The following is a 25,534-nucleotide window of genomic DNA, read 5'->3' as shown; positions in this document are numbered from 1 at the left end:
ATGCATTTTTTACATTATGTGTTTTATACACATTTCTTCAAGTAAAATAATTAGTTCATAGTAGACTAGATATTTCTGATAATATGAATGTATGTTAACTAAAGGAAATCTTTTATGCAAAGATGATTTTCCATAAAAATATGCCATTTTATCAAAACCATAAAATAATTACTAAAGTATCTATTATAAATAACATATCAAATTTATATAGATAGATGGATGGATAGATAGATGATAGATAGATAGATAGATAGATAGATAGATAGATAGATAGATAGATAGATGATAGATAGATGATAGATAGATAGATAGATAGATAGATAGATAGATAGATAGATAGATGATAGATAGATGATAGATGATAGATATAGATATAGATGGATAGATTGATAGATGATAGATAGATAATAGATAATAAATAGATAGATGATGATAGATGATGATAGATAATGATAGATAGATAGATAGATAGATGATAGATAGATAGATAGATAGATAGATAGATAGATAGATAGATGATAGATAGATGATAGATAGATGATAGATGATAGATAGATAGATATAGATATAGATGGATAGATTGATAGATGATAGATAATAGATAGATAATAAATAGATAGATGATGATAGATAGATAGATAGATAGATAGATAGATAGATAGATAGATAGATAGATAGATAATAGATGATAGATGGATGGATAGATAGATGATAGATGGATGGATAGATAGATAACAGGTGTCTTTTGTTGCTCAGTGCTCTCTTCCTTTCTTTTCTTGACTATGCTTCTTTCTCGTTGATTTAGCTTTAGGGGTCCTACCTTGATTCCCTGAATTTTGAAGCCTCACCTTGTTCATGGTGATGGCATTATTCTTGGCCAACACTTGTTCCAGCGAATCTGTCACACTAGTAAATCTAAATTTGTCTGGAGGCTGGCGATAGATTTTATCACTCAAAATTTCAGTTGCCTTTTTGCATTTTTCCACATCCAAAGAGCCAATAGGAACCCAGCCGATGCCTCTCATCCACTGGAGATCTGACTTGTACATATTCTGTTGACACAAATAGTTAATAAATATTTACCTTCATTGGGGAAAACGTTCATCTAAAGGATATGAAGCTAAGTGAGAGCAATCTTGACAGTACAGTTTGGTGGACAGGCAGGGTATCAGACAATGTTTCTTTTTGGTCTGGAGGGTGGGACAATTAATACAAGGAAAAAAGAAATGGTTTCCTCACTTCGCAAGGACTGGTGATTTGGTGCCACATTCTCCAGGGGGTGTGAATTCACTGATTTCCCACCTTTACATGTTACTATGATTCTCAGTACTCACGTCGCTCTGGATTTCATAGGCCTGCCGAGCGTGGATGACGTCGTTCTGGTCGGGCAGGCACGTCCACTGGTGCAGGTAGTTCTTGTAGTCGGCATCACTGACTAAGGCCTGGCACTTCTTGGCCAGGACCACCCCCAGCATGTCCACGGGGCTGGTGTACCTAGTCTTTGACTTCTCAAAGTCCTTCTTGTACTCCCTGTCACTCTGGATCTTGGCCACATGCATGGACCACATCATCTTGGGGTCGTCTTTGATGTTCCGGGCTCCAATGTGGTGGCCGAGCTGCTTCCGATAGCCTTCTTTGTACTTGTACTAGAAGAAGAAAAATGCTGACAGTCACCTATTTTAACATTTAGTAAAAAGCAATTACTAAGGCCAAATTTTTCTATTTATTTAAAAAAAATAATGATTTGACCCTAAATATATAAATATGTATCTTATAAACCATTTAGAAAATAAAGCATATATATGTATACAAAAAAAAGAAGACACATTATTCTTCCATTCAGTGATAACCACTGAAAAAACTGCTTTTTGTGGGAGGGGGTGTTGTACGTGTGTATGTGAGAGAGAGAGAATAAAATTAAAATAGGAATCATACTGTATGTGGGTTTGTGCCTACTTTGTTCAATTATCATATGAGCATTTCTCTGCATCATTATTCTATGTAAACATGAATTTTAATGGTAGTAGAATTCCATTATATTGGTATATATTAACACTTTTAACCCTTCTATGGTTATTGAACATTTATTTTTAAGTTATGATGGTTACTTCCCATATTTTGGAAATAAATAAAATATATTGTTGAGCAAATTTATGTTTTAAAGAAAATAAATATCCATAGCCAATCACTAGATGCAGAGGCAAACATATGGTCCATATGGATGGTTGGACTTTGGATAGAATAATGTGTCCCATTCATTCAGCCCTTGTAGGTTCATTGGTTCACAGGGCGTGGTTGGATATTGAAGGAATCCTACAATGAGTTTGGTGGTATATAAGAATACATCATGTGGAAAAGCCAAAAGGATGTCTGAACTACAGTCAAGTATCCAATGCTTTTGTTCAGCAGGAAATAGACAATATTTTGAAACACATGTTGCTGTGAACTCAGCCATAAGTAGGAATTAGACTTTGTGTTGAGAATTTCATTACCATTATTTTAAACTAATATTTACTGAGAAAAAAACCTGACAGCAAGAATTTAACCTCATAGATTAATAGCTCTACCATATGTCCAGGAGAAAGAAAGACATCTTTGAACCAAAGCTAAGGCAAAGAACTTTTCAGGTGCACTTACTTCACTTGCAATGTCTCTGGAGGCCTTGGCCGCCTTGATGGGAATGGCATCTAGCCGCATATCATAGCCTTTCCTCTTGGCTTCTTCTAGGCCAAGTTTATATAGTTTCTGAAATAGAAATAAGTCATCATAAGTTTGATTTATAAAGGGCAGTGTAAGGAAAATATATCATGTACCATAAATATATTGCTTACCTCACTGTAATTTATTTTGTTTTGTTTAGCTAGTAAAACTTCAGGGGTGTCTGGCATAATGTGGACACTGGTTTTATCTTTATCCCAAGCTTCCGTATAGAGGCGCTAAAAGCAAACAAAAAATACATGACTAATACAGACCTGAAAGGAATAGACACATAAAAATAATCTGGTTCTTCATAAGAGTAAGGAGAGCCTTCTCTGTGAATTGGTATTTGTGACACCTTCAGGTCCAGATGTCTCGTGTCAGTAAGAAGCACCACACTCACTTAAAAGCCACTTTAATACAAAGCAAAAGGATTGACTATGATTTTTCTTTTATAGAAACAGATTTCAGTATTTACACACACACACACACACACACACACGCACACACACACGCACACACACACAATTAATACTCTTCCCAACTAAAGAAAGAACTTACATGGTTCATGGTAATAGCGTTGTTTTTTGCCAGAACCATTGGGATGGAGTCCATAAGGCTGGTAAACTTTAATTTATCTGGGTGTTGACGGTAAGCATGGTCACTCAAAATCTGCATAGCTCTCTTGTTCTTCTCATCCTCAAGAGAACCGCTAGGTAACCAGCCAATGCCTTTTAGCCACTGAAGGTCGGCCTTGTACAAATTCTGAAATTGAAAGTGACAAATCACTAAACATAAGCATAATAATATGTCCCTAAAAAACAAAATAGTATAGCATAGCATAGCATAGCATAATATAAAATATAATATAATAATATAATATAATATAATATAATATAATATAATATAATATAATATAATATAATATAAATATAATATAGATTTCAATGCTTGACTTCATGAGAAATTTTAAAATTTTGGTATGTCTTGTGAATCAACAAGATATTCAGATTAGAAGCAATATTTTGAAAAACATTTTAAATAGCAGCATGTAGAGAAAGACCCAGCTCTTCTGGGTCAACAATGTAGAGGCCTCTATCATAGTAGTGGGGGGTTTTCTGGCTCTTTCTTTGTGGAATAATGTTTGGGTGACTGGATAGAGCATGAGTATTAGTTTATGGAAGTAGAGTTCAATTGTATAAACTCAACTCCCCTCACTTTGGGGGAACTTTGCTACTTAGGAAAGCATACATGGTGTTTTGTTGGCCAAGGAAAATCTTAGACTCACATCACTCTGGAGGTCATAGGCCTGCCGAGCATGAATGACGTCGTTCTGGTCGGGCAGGCACGTCCACTGGTGCAGGTAGTTCTTGTAGTCGGCATCACTGACTAAGGCCTGGCACTTCTTGGCCAGGACCACTCCCAGCATGTCTACGGGGCTGGTGTACCTAGTCTTTGACTTCTCAAAGTCCTTCTTGTACTCCCTGTCACTCTGGATCTTGGCCACATGCATGGACCACATCATCTTGGGGTCATCTTTGATATTCCGGGCTCCAATGTGGTGGCCAAGCTGCTTGCGAAAACCTTCCTTGTACTTGTACTAAAGGGGGAAAAAAAGTCCCATTCCTTTAGAGATTAACTTATATTACCATCTTTGTGGCAAATTACAAAGCACATTAACTCCAAATATTTCACTAAGCCTAAAGGGCCACAGATAGAAGTTTTTTTGATAGGAAGGATTAAAGGCTAAATCCAGCTCAAATTTCATACATAATAAATGCATCCTTGAGCTTCGCCTCATCCCACACTACATTTCGAATCATTTCACTCTGTTTTAATGTTACTCCTTGGAAGATTTTGTTCAATTTAAAATGAAATTGAGACTGCTCGGAAATGATAAATTTCAATCAAATCAATACAAAAAAGATAAAGCCTTACTTCGCTGGCAATTTCTCGAGATGCTTTTGCTGCTTTGATTGATATGGCATCAAGGGGAAGATCGTAGCCTTTTTTCTTCAGCTCCTCATAACCCATTCGATAGAGTTTCTGTAAAGAGACGAAGATCACTTTGGGAAATAAACAACTCCAGCCTAATGAATCCAGTGTGCTAAATATTGTAAGAGTCCATGAGAATAGTATCTGTGTTCTAGAATACTCAAATGTAATTGGAAATTATGCCCATTGATTGCTAATGATCCTGTTTTAAACTTCAAAGCTCTTCAATTACCTGGATCAACAAAATTAAATGTCATCTCTTTTCAAATGCTTATGAGAAAGAAGCAGAAGTAAATTGATAGAGAAATGAAATGAAATAGTATTTAGGTGCTGTTTTCCAATGAACTTAGAGTGTTTCATTGGCAGTTTTTGTTAGAAAAGAGCAATGCCTTTTCATCTAACAGCTCTAGTGGGGAAAAGTCATGCCTGATGAGCTGTCTATTTTGTGTAGCTAAAGCATTGTGATATAGTCTAGTTCGCAGTAGAAGGTCATCTGAAGTTGGATTACATCTGTAGGTATGAAACAAAGTCCTTCATAATGTTTTAAATGTAAGATTTTTTTTGAGAAAAATTTAAATATTGAATTTTAAAAGCTTAAGTGAAATGATTTGTTTCTTCAGATTTGTTACATAATTACATAATTGAGAATGTAATTTAATACACTTTATCCAGGAACCAGATTGTTTAAAATGACTGTTGATCTTGGATTTGTGTTTACATATACATATATATTTTCTTTGTGGCATTATTTTAATACATTACTTAATATTAAAGTCTTTCTATTAGAGTTTTTTAATATTTAGTTTTTATGTCTATAAATTTCAGGAGATTATGCTATGATGACAATAAAAATGAAATTCTTATGCTGTGATGACAATAAAAATAAAAATGAAATTCTCTTCTGCATGAGTTTTTTATGCTCATTCATTTGAAATTTCATTGAATTTTGTGTGTGTCAGGCACTGTACCAGTAAAGCCTGCAGATCCAAGAGGAACTGCCTCTTCCTCCAAAGAGCTCCTATCCACTTGGGGAGAGTGATATAAACCATTACATTATGACGATAGGTAATAATGAACCACAGGGAACAGATAGCACCCCCCCACCTCTGCCTGAGATGGAGAGTGCCAATTATCTTCAAGCTAAAACCCACTAAATGAGGAATCTAAGTCACATGTAGTTAATTAATGAAAATAATCCAGGCATTCAAAATAACTTCCAAATCAATGTACTGCCTTGGAACCAATTACAACACACGCTGAACTGGAAACTCACGTCACTTGTGTTGATTAAGTTTGCTTTAGCCAGAATAATGTCAGGTGTATCCGGCATGATGTGGACTTGAGTCTTGTCTTTGTCCCAAGCTTCTCGATAAAGTCTCTAAAATGAGAAATAGGAGTTTTTCAGGGGTGTCATTAGATTAGTGAATGACGTAGTTAACTTCTAACAGGATTACTGAATTCACGTGAATAAACCTTATGATTGGTGGCATAAGCAGATAGCACAAGCAGAAAATAGCTCCAGTATTTCTTGATTTATCTAGGACATAACTGCCTTTCATTATAGAGATTATGGATTACCTTTTCCAGTGACAGGTAACCCCACCTATAAGAAATCAACCCAAGTAATGGCAGCCTTTGCCGAGATCATCAAATGGAGCAGCAATTCTCCATCTGTTGGACTGTAAGAGTCTCCCTCGGTGTCTAATTGGGAGATGGCCCTTGTTTTCTGAAAAGACGACATAGCCACAGTACGTCTAGAAATTAGGGAGTCTCATTTCCTATATGGTTTATTATCTATAGTTATACCTCATAATTATTTGGGGGGGATTAGGATTCCCAAAAGGATTTCATATGAGAAATCAAAAATTCTTGTATGTCCCAGAGCCATCCTGTCTTTCTTAACAGAAGATGAAGGGATCCAAACAAAAATCTCACTGATTTACTAAAACTAGGATGTTAACATTGTCACAGAATCTTTCCACATGATACTTATTAATTACAAAGAATAAAATAGTAATGACTGGCAAAACTTGGAGACACCATTTTAAACAAGTGATCAAAGTTAAAACGATCAGGAATGGGACAAATTGATATTATGTATCTCCTGGTATAATGTATGTAGGACACAACATACGTTATCCTGCAAAAATACAAAACCTGAATCTAATCATGAGGAAACGTTATACAAACCCAAACAGAAGGAGATTCATAAAATAACCGGCCTGTGCTCTTCGTAAGTGTCAAGGACTTGGAAGACAAATAGTGAGGAATGAGTCCAGATTCAAGAAAACTAAAGACATGACAAATGAATTCAATGTGTGACCTTTAACTGGGTACTGGATCAGAAAATTTTTATAATTTTGTCTAAAGAACATTAGGTTTGGCTCACTGGTTGAGCGTCGACCCCATGGACCAGGAGATTGAGATTCAATAGGGCACATGCCCAGGTTGCAGGCTCAATCCCCAGTAGGAGGTGTGCAGGAGGCAACCGATCAATATTCTTTCTCATCATTGCTCTTTCTATCTCTCTCTCCCTCTCCCTTCCTCTCTTTGAAATCAATAAAAACATAATTTAAAAACAGAACATTAGTGGTAAAATTCAATAAATTCTGTAGACTAGTATTGTTTCACATTTATTTCCTGATTTTGATCATTGCACCATAGTTATGTTCTTGTGGAATGTTCTTGTTTTCAGAAAATACACAATGAAGTATCTAGGGATAGAGTGGCATCATGAAAGAAAGAAGAGAGAGGAGGAGAGAGAGAGCGAGAAAAAAGCAAATATGGCAAAAAGTTATCTGGAGAATCTGGGCAAAGATTAGATAGACAGACAGACAGATAGATGATAGATGAAATAGATGATAGATAGATAGATGATAGATAGATAGATGATAGATAGATAGATGATAGATAGATAGATAGATAGATAGATAGATAGATAGATAGATAGATAGATAGATAGATATAGATAGATGATAGATAGATGATAGACATATAAATTATTTTTGCAACTTTTCTGTATGACTGATATTATTTCTATATAAAAATTTTAAGTCTCATTGGTTCCTTGCACTTGTCAATTTCCCTTTGAGGCATGCAGTGTGGGGTGTGTGGGGCTGGCACTTTTCTCCTTCCCGAGCATGCTCACTACAGTCCATATAACCCAGAGAAGCTGATTAAGACCTTCAGGGCAAAAACAAAGCAAGGCTCGTGAATTTCCGTATGCATTTATCGTGGTTCTGTGCTAACTGTTCTGATTAAGATCAGAGTTTCTCAACCTGCACTGTTAGTGTTGTATATTGGATGATTCTTTGTAGGGGTGGGGGTGCAGGGGCCGTCCTGTACATTTTGGGATGTTTGCAACATATATGACTTCTATCCACTAGATGTCAGTAGCATGCCACCCTCAAATTGTCACAACCGAAAAGGTCTTAGGTGTTACCAAAAGCTCCTGTGGGACAAAATTATCCCTGGTTGAGAACCATTAAGCTGCACCATTTGTTTAATGGTATGTGTCATTTTTACCCTGTGGCAAACAGAGAAAATGCTAATATTTGTTTATACTGAGATAGATGTGTTGGCCTATTCAAAAGGAGAGACAGTAGGCTCAAGGACCTCGGGGCCCTTCTCCTGAGACCTGAGATTAGTATCCCAGCATTTCTGTAACCAGGATACACTGTTGGCGATTCTGTCCTGAGGCATTGATGTTGATAAATTTTATGGCCCAGGGTTTTTCTCTTGGCCACCTCACTATCTCAGAGCTTTGTAAACAGGTCTGTTTCATGGAGAAAAAAGAAACTTGGATTCCAAAGGGGGAAATAATTTTGCATAAATTTGTTGCTTTATTAGCCAGCTGGTTGGATTCAAATTTCCATTATCAAAAAATGAAAACCAAACTTAATATTCATAATAAAGCTGACATGTCAGCATTTACTATAAGTTTTGAATACCAAAATTGCAAGAAATCTATGAGAGGTGGATTGGGACTAGAGGAGCTACAGTTTATCAAATGTTTACTATGAGTTGATTATGAGCTTATATATATTATGTGAAAACTAATATGTATGACATATGTAAAATATATAATATATTATATATATATATTTAGATCCTTCTAAGACCCAAACGGTTATTATTATATATTGATTTAAACTTTCTTACTAGTTTCAGAATCTCAGTGATTCAACTTATTGTAATTTTCAGGGTTATGCTTCTAACCAAGCAATGATGATTACTCTTTCCCTTTTCTACTCTGCATAGAATTACTCTATACTGCTATCTTTCATTTATCTTATTCAATAAGTACTTATTGAGCACCTAGTATGTGCCAGATACTGGAGAAGGAGGCTGAAGATGGGATGGATATATATATACATACATGTATATGTGTGTGTGTATGCATGTGTGTCTCTTGATTCTACTAAACAAAATGCATTATAATCATTTGGAAGCAAATAAACTCTTTATAACATTTCCATTGTACCTGTGTAAGGTACTCAGCATAGCTCCCTCTCCTACACTATACCTCAACAACATCATACAACAACAAAATCTGGGGTTTAAATGCACTCAAGTTCCAAAGAAAAAAGTATGTTCTATAGTTTTCTCACTATACTTTGGATAAACAAACAAACAAGCTTCGGGGGACAAACATCGATACTAACCCATTTTTACATGATCCAATGTGGGGTAATTGATCATTCAAATGAAGCGATTAAATATAAGACATTATGTTGTGTTGTGCTCTGTTGTGTGATGTGATGCTGTGCTATTCTACTAATTTATTAAGCAAATTATATTGAGCACCTACCAAGTATCAGGCACTATAATTTATTTCATTTATTTCCAAAGAATTATACTCACATCACTCCTATTTTTGGCATTTGCCTTTGCCAGAACTACATCCATGCCATCAGGAACGCTGGTGAACTTGTTTTTGTCTGCAGGCTGACGATATTTCTTCTCACTGATGATTTCTGAAGCCCGCTTGTTCTTTTCTGCCTCCAAAGAACCCAGGGGACTCCATCCTATGCCTCTCAACCACTCAAGGTCAGACTTATACAGATTCTGTGAAAAAACGAAGTAAGCCGTCAAAATTCCACCCTCATCTGGACCCTGATCAAGTGATTCTGTGCATTACAAACACATGCACTTGATATATTCAGTAACAATTCCTCCTTCTAGGTCTGTCTCTCCACGACTAAATGGCTGCTCACGTGAGATGGGAAGTAATATAGAAACCACTGGATTTAACAGGAACTGACCTCACTCTGCAGTTCATAAACTCTTTTAGCTTGAATGACGTCGTTCTGGTCGGGCAGGCACGTCCACTGGTGCAGGTAGTTCTTGTAGTCCACGTCGCTGACCAAGGCCTGGCACTTCTTGGCCAGCACCACCCCCAGCATGTCCACGGGGCTGGTGTACTTGGTCTTCCACTTCTCAAAGTCCTTCTTGTACTCCCTGTCACTCTGCATTTTGGCTACGTTCATGGACAGCACAAGCTTTGGATCATCTTGCAGACTCCGGAATCCAATGTGGTGGCCGAGCTGCTTGCGGTAGCCTTGTTTATATTTAAACTGAAATCAGAGGAAGCGGTTCTTTTAGTAACGTGAACAGAGGTTAAATTAAGCTCAGTTTGCTTTGTTTCTATATTTGTTTTCAAAAATTGAGATGAGAGAAGGGATGTCTATGTTAACTTAGTAAGAAATGTAAAAACTTAAGTAGAGGCTTCCAAAGAAATGTAATATAGTTGAGTGTCAAGAGAGGTTGTCGTGAGAAATTAATTCAAGATATTCTGGGATGTGCTAGCATTGTGTATGCTGACTTTAAGGTAGTGTCTGAGAAAGTGCTTGCCCTTATGAGGACAATGGGAAAGTATGGGTTGAATGGTAAAGTTTAGGAAGATTCAGGACTTGATGAACAGGTCTAATAGTGTAGATTAATTAATTAAGCACCAAGATTTTTAGTGACAGGCCATATGGTTATGTTATATAAACTTGCCCTGTTGAGGATTCATTTCTTGATGCACATATGGATAAAAACAGCTAAATATGTTAAATTAGAAAGAAAATTCTACATGATCCCAACATATTGCTAAGAACTACATAAATTTAAGAAAGTGAAAGTGAAATCCAGTATTTCAAATCAATTGGGAAAATTGCATCAGTACTGGATGACAATAACGACGATAATAGTGATAGTAATAACAGCATTTACACGATGCTAGATGCTCAGCACACATTACACCTCATGGAAGTAGGTTCTACTCTCTCGACACCCAGCTTCACAGTTATGTATATTAAAAATACTCAGGCCCGGCCGGGCGTGGCTCAGCGGTTGAGCGTTGACCTAGGACCCAGGCGATCGGGGTTCGATTCCCGGTCAGGGCACATGCCCGGGTTGCGGGCTCGCTTCCCAGTCTGGGGCGTGCAGGAGGCAGCCAATCAATGACTCTCTCATCGTTGATGTTTCTGTCTCTCCCTCTCCTTTCCTCTCTCTGAAATCAATAAAGATATATTTAAAAAAAAATACTCAGGAATTTAAGTTGACTAGAAGCTCTTTATGGGCAATCTGACAAAACTGCTTATAAAAAAGTAGCATCACACATTCTGTAGAGACACAGAAAAGGCCAGTCAGAAGCTCACTTACTCCCGCCTGTCCTTCTATAACAGGAGAACAATACTAAGGTTTGAGGCACTCTATTTTGAGAGGGTTTTTGAAAAAAATAGAGTAACTCACTAGTAGAATGATCAGAAGATTGAAGGAATTATAAAACTAAAATCAAAGGGGAGTAAGTATGAAACTTGAAATGGCTGAAGAGATATCAGGTAGAAGAGGAAATAAGCTACCTTGTGGTGTTTCTAAAACACAGAACTAGAGCTGATTAGTAACATAGTTAAGTTCCATATAATTGTATAATAACAATTTGAGATGATCCAACAAGGAAATGGACACAAAAATTCTCATATTTTGTAAGTATTCACAGACCGGATTACCACATGTTGGAGATGGAGAGAGGGTAGGGCATTGATTGGGTAGATTGGATTAAACAACCTTTAAGTTATCTTCTAACTCTAAATTTATGATTTTAATTTATTATTTATAAAAATAGCTTTCATTTTCTTAAATTTTATAGATTCAAGAACCATTTGAAACTGAGAGGAGATACTATCTCTACAATGGTCAGAAAGTTCACTTATAGTTAAATTAATTTTGGGTAAGATTTTAAAAGTTTCTAGCTAATAGGCTCACATGGAAAGAAAACAGGTACTATCAAATGCTCTGCTGTTAGAAAATTATTGACACTATTTCTTCATTTCCTAAACTATCTTTGCCTTATGGAGAGCACATAACATAAGTGAAAATGAGTCTATGTTCTGGGGAACATGCAATCATCATTATTGCAGCTATTGCTCTAGTTTCATTGCCATGTGGATTCTTTTTAATGAGGTATTGACTTTCAAGCCAGAAAGCAGGTAATAATACATTATCTAATTAGTTTTCCATCACTTCTGGAGTGCCACAGATTAACTGAATTAGGGAGAATCTTCCCTTATATTCTTAGAATCTATTTTTAGAGTCTGTCTTTAGAAAGTCTTTCTTTCCAAACCAATTTCTTGTTTTGTTTTGTTTTGTTTTAAAGATTTCAGTGAAGTGGTTGTGCTTCCCTATGAAAGTCTGGTAATTTATTCTCTATAGCCAAGATCTTCATGATTTTTTTGTGGTTAATTCTTGTGATTAACAAAATGAGGCATTAAGCTACCTGATTCAGATAAAAATATATCCTTAGAGAAGTCAAAGTAATACTTACATCACTAACGATGTCTCTTGAAGCTTTGGCCAACTGCACAGAAATTGCATCAACTGGGAGATCATAGCCTTTCTTCAAAGCCTCTTCCCATCCAAGTTTATAGAGTTTCTGAAAATTAAAGGAATGATTTAGTATTGTTCAGTGTATATTAAAACCTCAACCGATTATTGAACAAAAATTTACCTAGAGAATAGAGATCTAGGTAAATCTAATATCACCTACTATATCTCTAAAGACAGAGATAAAAACAAAAATGCTGTTTAATAGAGGACTGACTAAGCATCACATGATCTGGCTTCAATTTTTTGGCTCTGAGACACACCTCCTCCCCAGGTACAACTGAGTATCATCTTTTCTGTTCAGACACTATATGGGCATATCAGATATAACAGGTAATTTTCCCACGCTATGTACTCATATTTTTGAATACAGGTGTTAAAATAATTGATAATAAAAAGTAAGGTAACAAAATATTAATTATCTATGATAAAAGTAATCGATGATGAAATGCCTTTTATAAGGTGCACTAAATGAGTTAAACTTTCCCAGTCAAATTCATTGACTGATGCATGTGTGTGAAAGCTGGATAATAATAAAAACAGCTGAAGGTCACATGCTTACCACGTGCCAGGCACTGTGCTGTGAGCCTTACATGGACTTTCTCATTCGGTCCTCACAGCAATTCAAGGTCATAGCCACTTTTAGGGTCCCAATTTTAGGGATGAGGAAACTAAGGTTTAGACCCAATATTACACAATTTATAAATGGTAAAACCAAAATTCACACCAGGTCTGTTTGATATCTATTTTCTTTCAACAATTATTTATTGATTGCATACTCTCTGCCAAACACAATGAGTACTGAGAACAACAAAGCAGGCACAGTGCCCGCCTCCACGGAGCCTACGGTCATAGCTTAATCTTGCTTTTAACCGCACTTTGCAGCATCCCTAGGCCAGCCAGTTGGAGCCGTTAATTTCCAGTACTTTAGCACTTACATAAATTGTTTACCATTATATCACTTCATAAGTTTAATTAGTTTTGAGCTCAATTTTTATGAACTTTACCTGACTGTACATTGATTGATTCTGCTTGGCTTGCAAAATATCTGGTGTATCAGGCATCAAATGAATCTTGGTTTTGTCTTTGTTCCAATCAACGGTATATAAGTGCTAGAAAGTTAAAAAAAAAAAAAAGCATTTGAAATTTGAATAACTTTTTAGAACACATCAGAAAGAAAAAAAAATGTAGCAAGGTATTTGAATGCACACAACTTGAATTAGATTAAATTAATTTTGTAACTAGAGTAGCATATAATTCAGAGAAGATATCAAAACCAAACTCAGATATTAAAATATAACCTTTTCAATGTTTTCTGTCTTCTAGGATAGGTCAGAATACTTCAGATATAGTAATTTTAAAAATATTTTCTAACTCAATTAGAAGGGCAGCAGAAATAAAAATAAGAGGTAGGCAGCAGAAGACAATGGTACCGGGGCGTGCCCTGGAACTGCTTGCCAGGATCACATGTCCCAAACAAGAACCAGCGCTGTAGCCCGCCTCGCTGGGAGCTGCGGAGGACGGCTGTTGTCTACCTTGTTCATGGTGTGCGCATTCTGCTTGGCAAGAACCATGTCCATGGAGTCGGTCAGCTTCTTAAACTGGAAAGTGCTCGGGTGCTGGCGATATTTCTGGTCACTGGCATACTCAGTTGCTTTCTTGGCCTTCTCCACCTCTAGGGAACCAGCTGGACTCCAGCCAAGCCCTTTGTACCACTCGTTGTAGTCCTGCTTATATTCATTCTATAAAGACAAGAGGCAAGTCTGTTTTACCTTACCAGTTTAGACACAAAAGCGTGGCATAGAGACTGCGATCTCCCTCCCCATCCTAGCCATCCATCACCCAGAAAGAAGACAGCCTTACATCACTCTGTATGTGATTCATATTCTTGCTCAGCTGGATGTTCATGGCATCTGGAAGGAGAATGTACTTGTGAATCAGGTGCTTATAGTTGGTGTTGGTGATGTTGGCTTGGGCCTCCTTGGCGGCCGTGACACTGAGCATGTTGGCGGGGGTGTGGTAGCTGGTTTTCGTCTTCTCATAGTTTTTCTTGTACTCCCGGTCAGATTGCATCTTAGCCACTTGCATGGAATGGACTAGTTTCGGATCATCCTCAAGACTGCGGAAACCAACCATTTTTCCCCTCGACTTTTCATAATTATATTTGTATTTATACTGTGAAGAAAATTTGAATATTTATTAGAGCAATTCCTTTAACTAGAAATCATTTCAGTGCCAGCATTTCATGACAAATAACACTTGTATAGGACTCTATAGTTTACAAAACACATTTTTCACATTTGTTTGTATAACTTGATACAACTCGACCTTGTCGGGTAGATAGCAAAGTTACTTTTATTGCCCCCATTTTATAGGTGAGTAAGCTGACAGCCAGAGGTGAGGGACTTGCAAGGTCACTAAGGATTAGAATCCAGATCTTGTGATGATGCACCACGCTGACTTCCACACATCCTCTGCTGTTAGTGTTAATGGGGCTTCTAGTTGATAAGAAGAGTATAGCAAATGAGAGAAAAGGCAGATTGCTAAGCAGCTTAATGCATCCATGAGAAGTCAGTCAGTCTTTTACTGATGAGAATAGGTTCAGTTATGAGATACAGAGTATAAATTTAGAGAAGCTTCATATTTGTGGAGCTCCTCTTTTAAGACTGTTCATACTGGTCGAATGGGGGAAACATTTTACTATTTATCACCCAATTTTCCTCTAGAGAAGGGAGAGCCTGATACATGGATACCTTCTACCCCTATCTCTTGTGGGTTTGAGTGTGCAAGTTAGGACGTAGGAGCTGGAAGAACCAAAGTCTTCCAGCATAACAGAGGGAGAAGAACTTGGAGTTCTTAGGGCAATGTGGGAGTGTGATGGGGTGGATCGGCAGGGAAGGAAAGATGAACAGAGAGAGAGGAGGAGAGAGAAGTAGGACTGGGAGATGGCGAAGGAAATAATGCTCTAAAATGTCTCCTCCCACTACCCCCAAATCATTAAATACTCACTGTGAGTGGATTTATTGGGGGAACAACCAAGTTAAAGAACTGGGTTTCATGAAGCTTATGTGATGGCAGCGGTGTGCCGGCACACCCGCTCTCTAGGGGGGAAAGCCCTAAGTTGCAGTGTTTGTCAATTTCTCTGGTGTAAATACTCCCAACGTGGTTGATGTCAAGCTACCAACAGTTTAAGAACTGGTTTGCACAATTCCCTATTATTTAATAATCAGCTGTCCTGAGTGCAAAGGATCAGCACTCCCAGCACACCACTTTGCGAGACATCCTGCCAGGAAGACAGATCCTGAGAGGCAAGAACAATATGAGTCTTTGGATTTCTACAGACCATAGCCTTGGTGATGGAGTTCAAGGTAAATTCACCTAGATCTCATGAGTCAGGACATAATGTGGCTAGCATTCTGGTTTTTTTCCGAAATACCAGAGAAAACAAAAGAGTAAAGCAAAGAAGCATTCACAGAACAGAATGAGGCTACTGTTAGCAGGCACACACACCCCCTCCCACCAAATTTTACCCACTCAGTTTTTCCAGAACTGAGCTGTTATTATTTTGGTTGATTAGAACCCCGCCCCCTGGCCAGGGGACTGCTCTCCTTCAGACTTACATCACTTGCAATATCTCTAGAGGCCTTGGCAGCTTTGATAGAAATTGCGTCAGTTCTGAGATCGTAGCCTTTCTTTTTAGACTCTTCCATGGAAAGTTTGTAAAGTTTCTGTAAAGAGAGGCAAGAGAAATGGTTTTCTTCTGAATAGGACAGCCTGGATTTATTTCAAAAGAGTAAACTAGCATTGTTTTTATTTTTGAACAGAATGTTTCCCTGGTGGATCAATGGCTGAATGATCTCACAAATAACAATTGTGTTTGGGGGAAAAAATCAATTATAAACTCAAACATATCTTCAAGAAACCACCAGAAAAAGCAAAAGTTCTCCATCTCTATTCGGTTATAAATATGCTTTTTAAAAAGGTGAAAACCCAGTAGATTCTTAATGATGTGTTTTTATCAAGTAAGAGTCAAGCAAGGGGAGACTACAAAATAGCCACATTCTTACATCAAAAAAAGTTTCACTGATTTGCAGTTGACACTTTTATTTATATAATTGTGTGAACTCTACAATCCAAAAAGAAGTCAGCAATCCCAAATCCTTATATAATTCAAACAAAGAAAAGAAAAAGACAACTGGCAGGATTAGATTTCCTAGCAACTATGGTTATGATGAGAAAGGAAGTGAAGTAAAACATCTCTGAATTTTCTAGCATTAAGCGTTGCACAGTTCTTGTTATAAGGCTTGCCCCAATTTCTTCAAAATGTACAGCTCCCCTTTTCAGTTAACTTTTCCCAGACCCCTTCTTTAGGACCGTCTCAAAGGCTTGGTGGATGGACTCTCTAAGAATGAAGCCCTAGGATTATCACTTCCTTTTTGTATTCTCCTGGCCACAAGTGCTTCTCTTCTTGCCGAGTATCTTAGTTTGAGAAGGAGGGCCTGGCCCTAAAACAAAATGCACCTGCCCTTCAAATTCCTAATTGCTGGGCCCAAGTCCCATTGAGAGGCCAACTCCAGCTGTTAGCAAAGCAAGATAGAGAAAGATGTTCATTTTTGGATTCCCACTCTTACTTTCAAAACATTTATTCTCATCATTAAGACATAATTAATTAGTTAATTCATTTTTACTGGTTCAAATAGGCAGGAAAGAAAGATGACAGCAGGGGGAATTACACTTACATCACTCATGTTAATTGCGTTTGCCTTCGCCAGAACAATCTGGGGGATATCAGGCATGAGGTGGACTTTGGTCTTGTCAGCCTCCCATGCTTGTTTGTAGAGGTGCTAGAAAGTAAAAACAAACAAACAAACAAAAAGCTCAGTGGAAGTTAGAATCTTAAAAGGAGCCTCGCTTAGCACATACATGTCACTGTACATAAATATCAATATTTTATGTATTTTTATTAGCTAGGTCTTATTTTTATAAAATTTAAATGAAAAGGTACTCATTCAAACAAGACAATGTAGAAGATGTAAGATAGAAGGTAAAATGTCCTGTCTTCTTATTTGACAGCCTGGAGATCGCATCTCCACCCTAAAATTTTCTAGTCATGTTAAAGCCCACATACAGTACTTTTTAAATATAAATGAGGTCATATAATACATAACATTCTACATCTTGCTTTATTACTTAATACTATAAGTTAGACATCTTTTAACCTTCTTAAAGTAATTTGCTTTAAATTTTTAAAGAGCTTGCTATTTCATGAGGAGGTATAATCCAATTGATTTAACCAATTCTCTACTGACAGACATCAGATTTGTTGTTTTCAGTCTTCTTCTACAAGTCATGGCTCCATGATCTTTATGGTGGATTTAGAACACGTTTCCTCAACTATTCGCAGACAGCTTCCAGTTGTCAGCTGCTGCAGGGTTTGTTGCCTCACTCAAGAGCACGCCCTTCCCTGGTGGGCACATCCAGTGACTCTTCAGAGTTTGGGTACGAATGGCCAGGCCAACACAGGACATGTCTGGCAGGCTGTGTACACTCGAGGGCCTGCCTTAGAGTCAGACTCTTTTTTCTGCCCAGTTCTCCCTCTCACTGGTACCAAATCCTAAAAATGCCTCCTACTCCAAATTCCATCTCAGCATCTCTTTTTGGAGACTCTAACGTACAAAAATGTTATCGTGGATACATATGTATGTATATTTTTGCACATATATAAGGATTTCTGTAGGGTATTGGGCATGTAAATATTTATTTTTAACAAATATTAACAATATGTTGATTAGAGGTTTACAGTAACATGAACTCCCTTGCAAATACTCTATATAACAATTTTTTAATATTTGCAATCTGATAGGTAAAAAATGCTCTCTCTTTGTTTTTGCTAAGTTTAACGAGAAAACAAAAACAAAACTTCTAGAGCCTTCTTCTAAACCAGGGGTCAGTAAACTTTTCCTGTAGAGGGCCAGATAAATATTTCAGGTTTCGTGGATCAGAGATCTCTGTCATTAATTACTCAACTCTGCTGTTGTAATTCAAAAGCAGCCACAGGCAATATGTACAATTGTAATTAATTTAAATTGCCACATGTAGTGGCAATAATATAAGACAGCACAATCCTAGTGGAAAGAGCAATAGTTAGTCATCAGAGTCTGCTTCTAGCCCAGACCCAGTAGTTAACCTGCTGTGTGTCTTGAGGGGATGTGCCTTGCCTCTCTGGGCCTTGATTTTCTCAACACTGCAATGAGAGGATTCAACTTGATCACCAAGCTATCTCTCAGTATTAACATTTGCTGGTTCTATGATTCTAATCTTGGCATTATTATTCTGAAATGGCAATCATTAATAATGAAGAAAAAAAGTGGAAGTTTTAATATTTTAAAAATAAAGTTACACTTGTGATAGTTTAAATTCTAAATGTTAAAAGGGGCACTGAGAGTCATGCCTTGTCTTTTAGGGCAAGTTCTTTTAAAGGAGGCTGGTCTTCTTGACAAATCTGTGTTCTCAAAAGACTCCAGGGGATTTGCTCAGAGACAGCTTAATACAGTGCTGTCTTCGGGACCATCATTTTCTCAACTGCTTAATGTTACAGTCCAAATAATTTTCCCTTTTTTTCCAATCAACAGCATTTCAAGTTGTGATCCACATAATATAGTCAATGTTGCTGCATTTTATTACTTGTAACTTAAAAACAGATGTCCAAGGTTGATGTACTTGTTGGTCCTGATATCAACTTATAGCTAAGAAATATAAAAATACACTGAGGCTTTTCTAAAGGCTAGAATAATTAGTAATCCAAGGAACTACTGGTGGAGGAAGATTGCTCTCAGGCTTGCCCAGGGAAAGTCCTGGCTCGGAATGCTGCCATAGCCACATGATCTAGGAGTCTGCTTTGATCCCATCAAAGCAGCTAGGAAGCTGGGAGGGGTGCAACACCCAACTGTTATCAGGCAGACAGTCTTTTGATTCAATCTTGTGAACTTCTACTCAAGGTCACCTTAGGACTCATTTTCAAGGTTTGCATTTTACAAAAGAGTCCATATTTATTTTGTTACATCTATTGGGTAGAGAGGTTCATGGAACATTTGGGTGGGGGCACTTATTAAGGCTTTTTTTAAATTACAAGGCCCTCTTTCAAGGTAGAGCAAACATCAATTACAATGCCCTATAACTGTCAGCAATATCTGTAGATTAAATGCAAGATATGCTGGCTTTTTTCTGATGCAGATGAAACACAGCGTTATTGAAAGACTTGCCTCATTCATAATTTTTGCATTATTCTGAGCCAAAACCATGTTCATTGAGTCCATCAATGTGGAATACTTGAAAGTGTCTGGGTGTTGGCGGTATTTCTTTTCACTGATAATCTCCATGGCTTTCTTGTTTTTCTCAGCCTCCAGGGAGCCCAGAGGGAGCCATCCAACGCCTTTCATGAAGTCAGCAAAGTCAGCTTTGTACTGATTCTGCAAAAGAGGAAAATGTCAAGGAGAAGAAACCAAAACTTCTAGGAACCGTGTGTGGGTATTTAATATTCTGTAAGCTCCATTTCAGTTTTCAACCAGTATTATATTGAACTTCAACTATTTTTATCCCTAAACTTTGTCTTTTATATACTTCCTTGCATGAGAAGTTAAAAATAAGCAGTAATATTTTTCTGTTTTTCTAAATGCCTTCCTGAAGAGAAAGTGCTAAAAAACACCAAGTTGATTAATTTACCATGTTATTATCTCAAGAAAGGTGGCTATGCTGGCCTACCTTTCTTACAAAAATTCTCAGGTTCCTTTGGTTAATCGATGCCTAATGAAGACCCCATTTCTCTCTCTTGCTCTAAGTTTTTGATCAGTCACCACTGTTACAACTCCCTCAGGTACACCAGAAACCTCACTGGTACTTTACACAAATTTCGTTTCTCTCCCCTCAACTCTGATATTTTCTTCTACACCGGTATACATGGTTGCTTTCATTTGGGCACTTATGTATTTCTTTATATATGTATATATAACATGCACATATATACATAGATATATAATATTATACTTTTGAGATAATAGCTCAGCTCTTACATTTCCAAAAAGAAATGCAGGCTTGGGGTGGCCTGCCTTTCGTTTGTAATTTAAATTCACTTTTCCCAGCCACAAGATATCCTATACAGCTAAACTCTTGGCTCTCTACTGTCTGTGTCTTCTTCACATTCATTCTGATAAGCTGCCTCAGCCATCACCTCCCCAAAAGTTGAACACAGCGGAATGAAAGCTGGTTGGGAGTGAGAGGCAAGAGCTACCACGTCGTCTGATTTTCTGCTTTCCCTCTAACTCCTTTATCAGGAGCCTTTCATGCTCCTGACTCTCTTTGTTAAACATACTTCTTTCAACACATTCTTTCTGAAACCAAATTTCATTTGCCATCGCTGAATCCAGCATCCATCAAGGCTCACAGCAATAATAGTAGAAAATAAGGCTTTAGTTTCTAGAATTGATCCCCTTTTGTTAAAAAAATAAATAAATTTAACCTAAGGTAAAAAATGAAACACCTTATTGGAAAATTACACACGAATTTCTTTCAGGGTTTTCAAAATGTCATTACTTATGGTCGTTACTAATTTGCTTAGTTTCCAGAGTAAATGCTCTGCAAATGGTGTGGCTGCCACATACATCGCTTTGAATCTGCATCATGTTTTTGGCCAATTCAAAGTTCATGGCATCCGGAAGCATGTTGTAGGTGTGGATCACGTTCCTGTAGTTGGTGTTGGTGGCCACTTCCTGAGACTTCTTGGCGGCCACCACACTGAACATGTCCACCGGGGTGTGGAAGGATGTCTTAGATTTCTCATAGCCCTTCCTGTATTCCCGGTCCGACTGCATCTTGGCCACCTGCATGAAGTGCACCAACTTGGGGTCGTCCTCCAGGCTGCGGAAGCCAATGTGCTTTCCTTTGGCTTTTTCATAGGCTTGCTTGTATTTGAACTGTAGGCAGGAAAACACACACACGCATATGGTGATGAAGACAGTGGAGGAAAGAGAAGAAAAATACAATAAACTAGATGCTATCGGCTTTGTCATAGGTGGACAGTTTTAGAGCTACCTTAAAATTAGAAAGAAAAGAGCTCATAAGGAGCAGGGGGCAACATCTTTTTACTTCAAATTTCTAGCCAGACTTGAGTCCGTGGACAGAAAATGATCTCAGAATTAATCAAGGATGTGCGGAAGTAAGTTGTTTTGGGGTGCTTTAGAAAGCAGCCTTTCCCACTCAGCTGTCTGACCAGCAGAAAAGGCTGCAGACACAGTTTTTCAAGGTGCATCTTTAAATTCAGGGAAAGCCTGGTCATGGGTCTCCCAGGTAAAATCTGTAGCTTGCATCCCTGTGTTTGCTTAGAATTCCCTATAAGGGATTTGAATACTCTGAAAGCAACTTATTTCAACAAGACCCAGTCACTTTTTACATTAAATAAGGAACAGATGATTAGAGGGTCTTTGGACTGAGTGAAGGGATGGCGCTTGTGTGTTACAGGGGACGACGGCCCCGCCCACACTGGGCAGAGCTGACTGCAGCTCCTGAAAACACAAACTGGGCCCATTTGCTCTGATTCGCTCAGCCTAAAGAAGGTCCAGTGGAACACTTACATCACTGGCAATGTCTCTAGAGGCTCTTGCAGCCTTTATTGAGATGGCATCCGGCCTCAAGTCATATCCTTTCTTCTTTTCTTCTTCCCAGCCAGCTTTGTACAGTTTCTAAATGATCAAATAGAAAAAACATCAGCATCTTGTCATTTGGGTTAGAACGGGGATCCTGATTTCAAAGTGGTTGGCATGTAGCAGACAGAGATTCCATAGACATCATTTCCCTTCACTTTCTCCCCTACCTTTGTTGTTCATCTACTTACATCACTCATGGTGATTTGGTTCATTTTGGAGAGCAGAATGTCTGGCGTATCAGGCATGATGTGAATGCTGGTCTTGTCTTTGTTCCATTTCTCGATATAGCGTTTCTACAACAAGAAGGGCAGACACGTGATTGAACAGCAAGACCAGGGCGTGGCAGTGCGGTCAAGAGGAAGAGGCTCATGACTCCACGGTGGAAAAGCTTAAATCTGATGTTGGAAAATGGGTGAAATAGCAAGAGGGGCTGATGACACCAGACACATGCTGAGGGAAAAAATGACCAAACCAGGGGGTCCTCTTCCACCAAAACAACAAATATTATCTTGCCTCAACCTCACATGATGGAGGTTTTGTAGTTTTGTCACACCCTTGACATGGGGTTGACAGACAGCCAAGGGTCAGTATAGGTGAGAGCTCTCTAGACACGACAAAAGTTATAGAATGCCCTTCCCAGCAGCACCACCACCACCACCAGGACCATCAGAAAGAGTAAAATACTGACAAAGGTCATAGGGGCAGTGCCAGGCTCAGTGGCGTGAGCACTATGAGGATTCTTGGGCTGAGGCCAGCAGGTGAGCTCTTACCTTATCCATAGTCAGTTTGTTACTTTTGTTAAGTTCTTGCTCCATTGTGTCCATGGAGTACGTGAACTTCAGCTTCTCAGGGTGCTGGCGATACTTCTTCTCGCTGAGAATATCTCCTGCTTTCTTTGCCTTCTCCACTTCCAGGGAATCTATCGGGACCCAGCCAATGCCTTTCATCCAGTTGGTGAAGTCGGATTTGTATAGATTCTTTATAACATAAAAGGAAATTGTCATTTCAGAAAGAGTCAGGGCATGGGTTTCTTTGGCTAGACAATTCATTCATTATCCAAAAGAAAGAAAAAAGGAGTTGGGGGGAGAATAATCTGCTTTTTATTCCCTATTATCTTTCGGAAAATAATTAATTACGAAAGTGATTGCGTTCATGGTGGTTTTGAACAGGAAATTCTGACCCGATAATTCCTTTAAAAATTTAACTCTCCTGGGGGAAAAGTGAACAAAATTTTGCACTAGAAAACATATTATATAGCACCCAATTGAATCTCTTATTTTTTAAAGATACATCATATATTGGGTCTAACATCCAAAGTTTTAAAATATGTATATAATAATCTCCAAAAGAAGATACATATAGTTCAAATAAATAAAATCCTAAAACTCCAAATTCTGGAGAGGGCCCCTAATTACAGGGAGCCTAGCCAGGTTTGGGGCGGAGTGAGAGGAATTGCCGATTTCTTGTTCCTGCCCCCGCCAGCTAGAAATGTAAAATTCTATGCCAACTATCTGTTGATCGGTACATACATCGCTTTGAATCTGCATCGCGTTCTTGGAATGCTCCACGGTCAAGGCATCGGGCAGCAGAGTGTAGTTGTGGAAGGGTTGTTTGTAGTTGGTGTTGGTAGCAACCTCCTGAGATTTCTTGGCCGCAGTCACACTGAACATATCCAAGGGTGTGTGGTACCTGGTCTTGCTGGCTTCGTAGCCCTTTTTGTACTCTCGATCTGACTGCATTTTGGCTACATTCATGTAGTGAACCAGTTTAGGATCATCCTGAAGACTACGAAATCCAATTTGCTTGCCTTTGGCTTTCTCATAGGCCTCTTTATATTTGAACTATATGAAAAAGAAGGGCAGACAGAAGTTGGAATAGGGTATAATGCAGGAAATGATAAAGTATTAAACTGAATTTATGTAACAAATTAAGCAATAGCCAAATGCTGTCTGAATCTAGTGTTTTAGTATTGTTAAATAAACAACTAGCAAAGTATTTCTAATGGATGGTCTTGAGATGTGCTCTGGGGATAATTAAGAGTGGAATAATTTGTAATTTATATCTAGAATTCATAGGTAGATTCTTTGAGAATGCTCAAAGGCTCCTGGAAAATTTGCTTATTACAGATCTGGTGTATTTTTTAATTATCTGTTTCCATCATTACTTTATTTTATAAAGTATTAAGTATCTTACAAAGTATTTACTTGCATAATCCTGAGTAAATGTTGGCAAAGCCCTTATATGAATTAGTGTAGTGGACTCCAAATGACTGCATTTTTAACTCTATCAAGGTATTATATCAATTCATATAGAAATTATAACTTAATTTGTTAAAAATAATTAACTAAAATTATGTCACTTTAATCTATAATTCTTTCTGGTTTTCCATATTTCACCAATTTTTGTGTGTGGAAATTATAGTATTTGAAAATTGTATTCTTTTAAAACACTTGGAGACTTTTTCAGTTTAATGACATTTCAGTATACCAAGCTTTTGTTCTTGACAAAATTCAAATAAAAATCAGTTGTCAAGTGCATGACAATGATACTAATGAGAGTTCCAAATATTTTAGCTTTACAAAAAGAATTTTCTTCTTCATAACTACTGTATTGAGTTTTTAAAGATTTTAACGTGAAGCAATATAAAAAGTCATTGGTACTTAAGGTACTGGAAAATATTTTAACATCATAACTTTTTTATTTGCTTTCTAATATAGCTCATATAGCCTCCATGTAAAGATTTTGAAACTGTAGAGAAAATTTACTACTTTCAAATTAGACTTACATTGCTAGCAATATTTCTTGAACTCTTTGCAGCAACAATTGGGATAGCATCTGTTCTCAAATCATAGCCCTTAGCGAGGGTTTTCTTCCAGTCTGCCTTATAATAAGCCTTGAAAAAAAGAAATATTATTTTATTATTTGACAAAATTAAGAGAATGAAACAGGATGCCAAAATTATTCTTATAAAACATGTCGTAATATACTCCTTTCTAATAAGAGAATTCATGGAGTTATTAGTTCATTTGTTATGTATCTATCAAATTCTTTTAAAAAAATCAGTAACTCCATACACAATATGATCTCAACTGCTTTAAAAATGTATATGTTGACATAACAAAGCCACTAAAAGGTAATGCTTTGAACGCAGGATAACAGATTTAAATTTTTTTCATAATTTTCTATACTTCCAACTTTTCTATAATAAGCATGTAATATTTTTATTTTCTTTTTATACTAAAGCATCTTAATTTACAGAAAGGTATTTGATACTA

The 25,534-nt window shown here is 37.5% G+C and overlaps 1 protein-coding gene across 33 annotated transcripts in view; it reads right to left on the bottom strand.

Moving 5' to 3' along the window:
* NEB (nebulin) overlaps window positions 1-25,534 on the bottom strand; it is a 184,050-nt gene that overhangs the window by 107,861 nt on the left and 50,655 nt on the right. For all 33 annotated transcript variants that reach the window (XM_081141650.1, XM_081141676.1, XM_081141667.1 and 30 more), the window contains exons 33-55: window positions 25,045-25,152; window positions 23,789-24,100; window positions 23,030-23,236; window positions 22,448-22,552; window positions 22,188-22,295; window positions 21,219-21,530; window positions 19,824-20,030; window positions 17,301-17,405; window positions 16,182-16,289; window positions 14,425-14,736; window positions 14,097-14,303; window positions 13,569-13,673; window positions 12,503-12,610; window positions 9,957-10,268; window positions 9,556-9,759; window positions 5,966-6,070; window positions 4,636-4,743; window positions 3,986-4,297; window positions 3,259-3,462; window positions 2,832-2,936; window positions 2,638-2,745; window positions 1,335-1,646; window positions 849-1,052 (exon numbers count right to left, since the gene is read on the bottom strand). In XM_081141650.1, coding sequence (XP_080997776.1) covers window positions 849-1,052; window positions 1,335-1,646; window positions 2,638-2,745; window positions 2,832-2,936; window positions 3,259-3,462; window positions 3,986-4,297; window positions 4,636-4,743; window positions 5,966-6,070; window positions 9,556-9,759; window positions 9,957-10,268; window positions 12,503-12,610; window positions 13,569-13,673; window positions 14,097-14,303; window positions 14,425-14,736; window positions 16,182-16,289; window positions 17,301-17,405; window positions 19,824-20,030; window positions 21,219-21,530; window positions 22,188-22,295; window positions 22,448-22,552; window positions 23,030-23,236; window positions 23,789-24,100; window positions 25,045-25,152 — 4,278 coding nt within the window. The remainder of the gene's footprint in view (window positions 1-848; window positions 1,053-1,334; window positions 1,647-2,637; window positions 2,746-2,831; window positions 2,937-3,258; window positions 3,463-3,985; window positions 4,298-4,635; window positions 4,744-5,965; window positions 6,071-9,555; window positions 9,760-9,956; window positions 10,269-12,502; window positions 12,611-13,568; window positions 13,674-14,096; window positions 14,304-14,424; window positions 14,737-16,181; window positions 16,290-17,300; window positions 17,406-19,823; window positions 20,031-21,218; window positions 21,531-22,187; window positions 22,296-22,447; window positions 22,553-23,029; window positions 23,237-23,788; window positions 24,101-25,044; window positions 25,153-25,534) is intronic.

Source organism: Miniopterus schreibersii (assembly GCF_964146895.1).
Source record: "Miniopterus schreibersii genome assembly, chromosome: 7".
Taxonomy (NCBI): domain Eukaryota; kingdom Metazoa; phylum Chordata; class Mammalia; order Chiroptera; family Miniopteridae; genus Miniopterus; species Miniopterus schreibersii.
The sequence above is the reverse complement of the archived record's forward strand: the minus strand, read 5'-3'. Positions and strand labels throughout refer to the sequence as shown.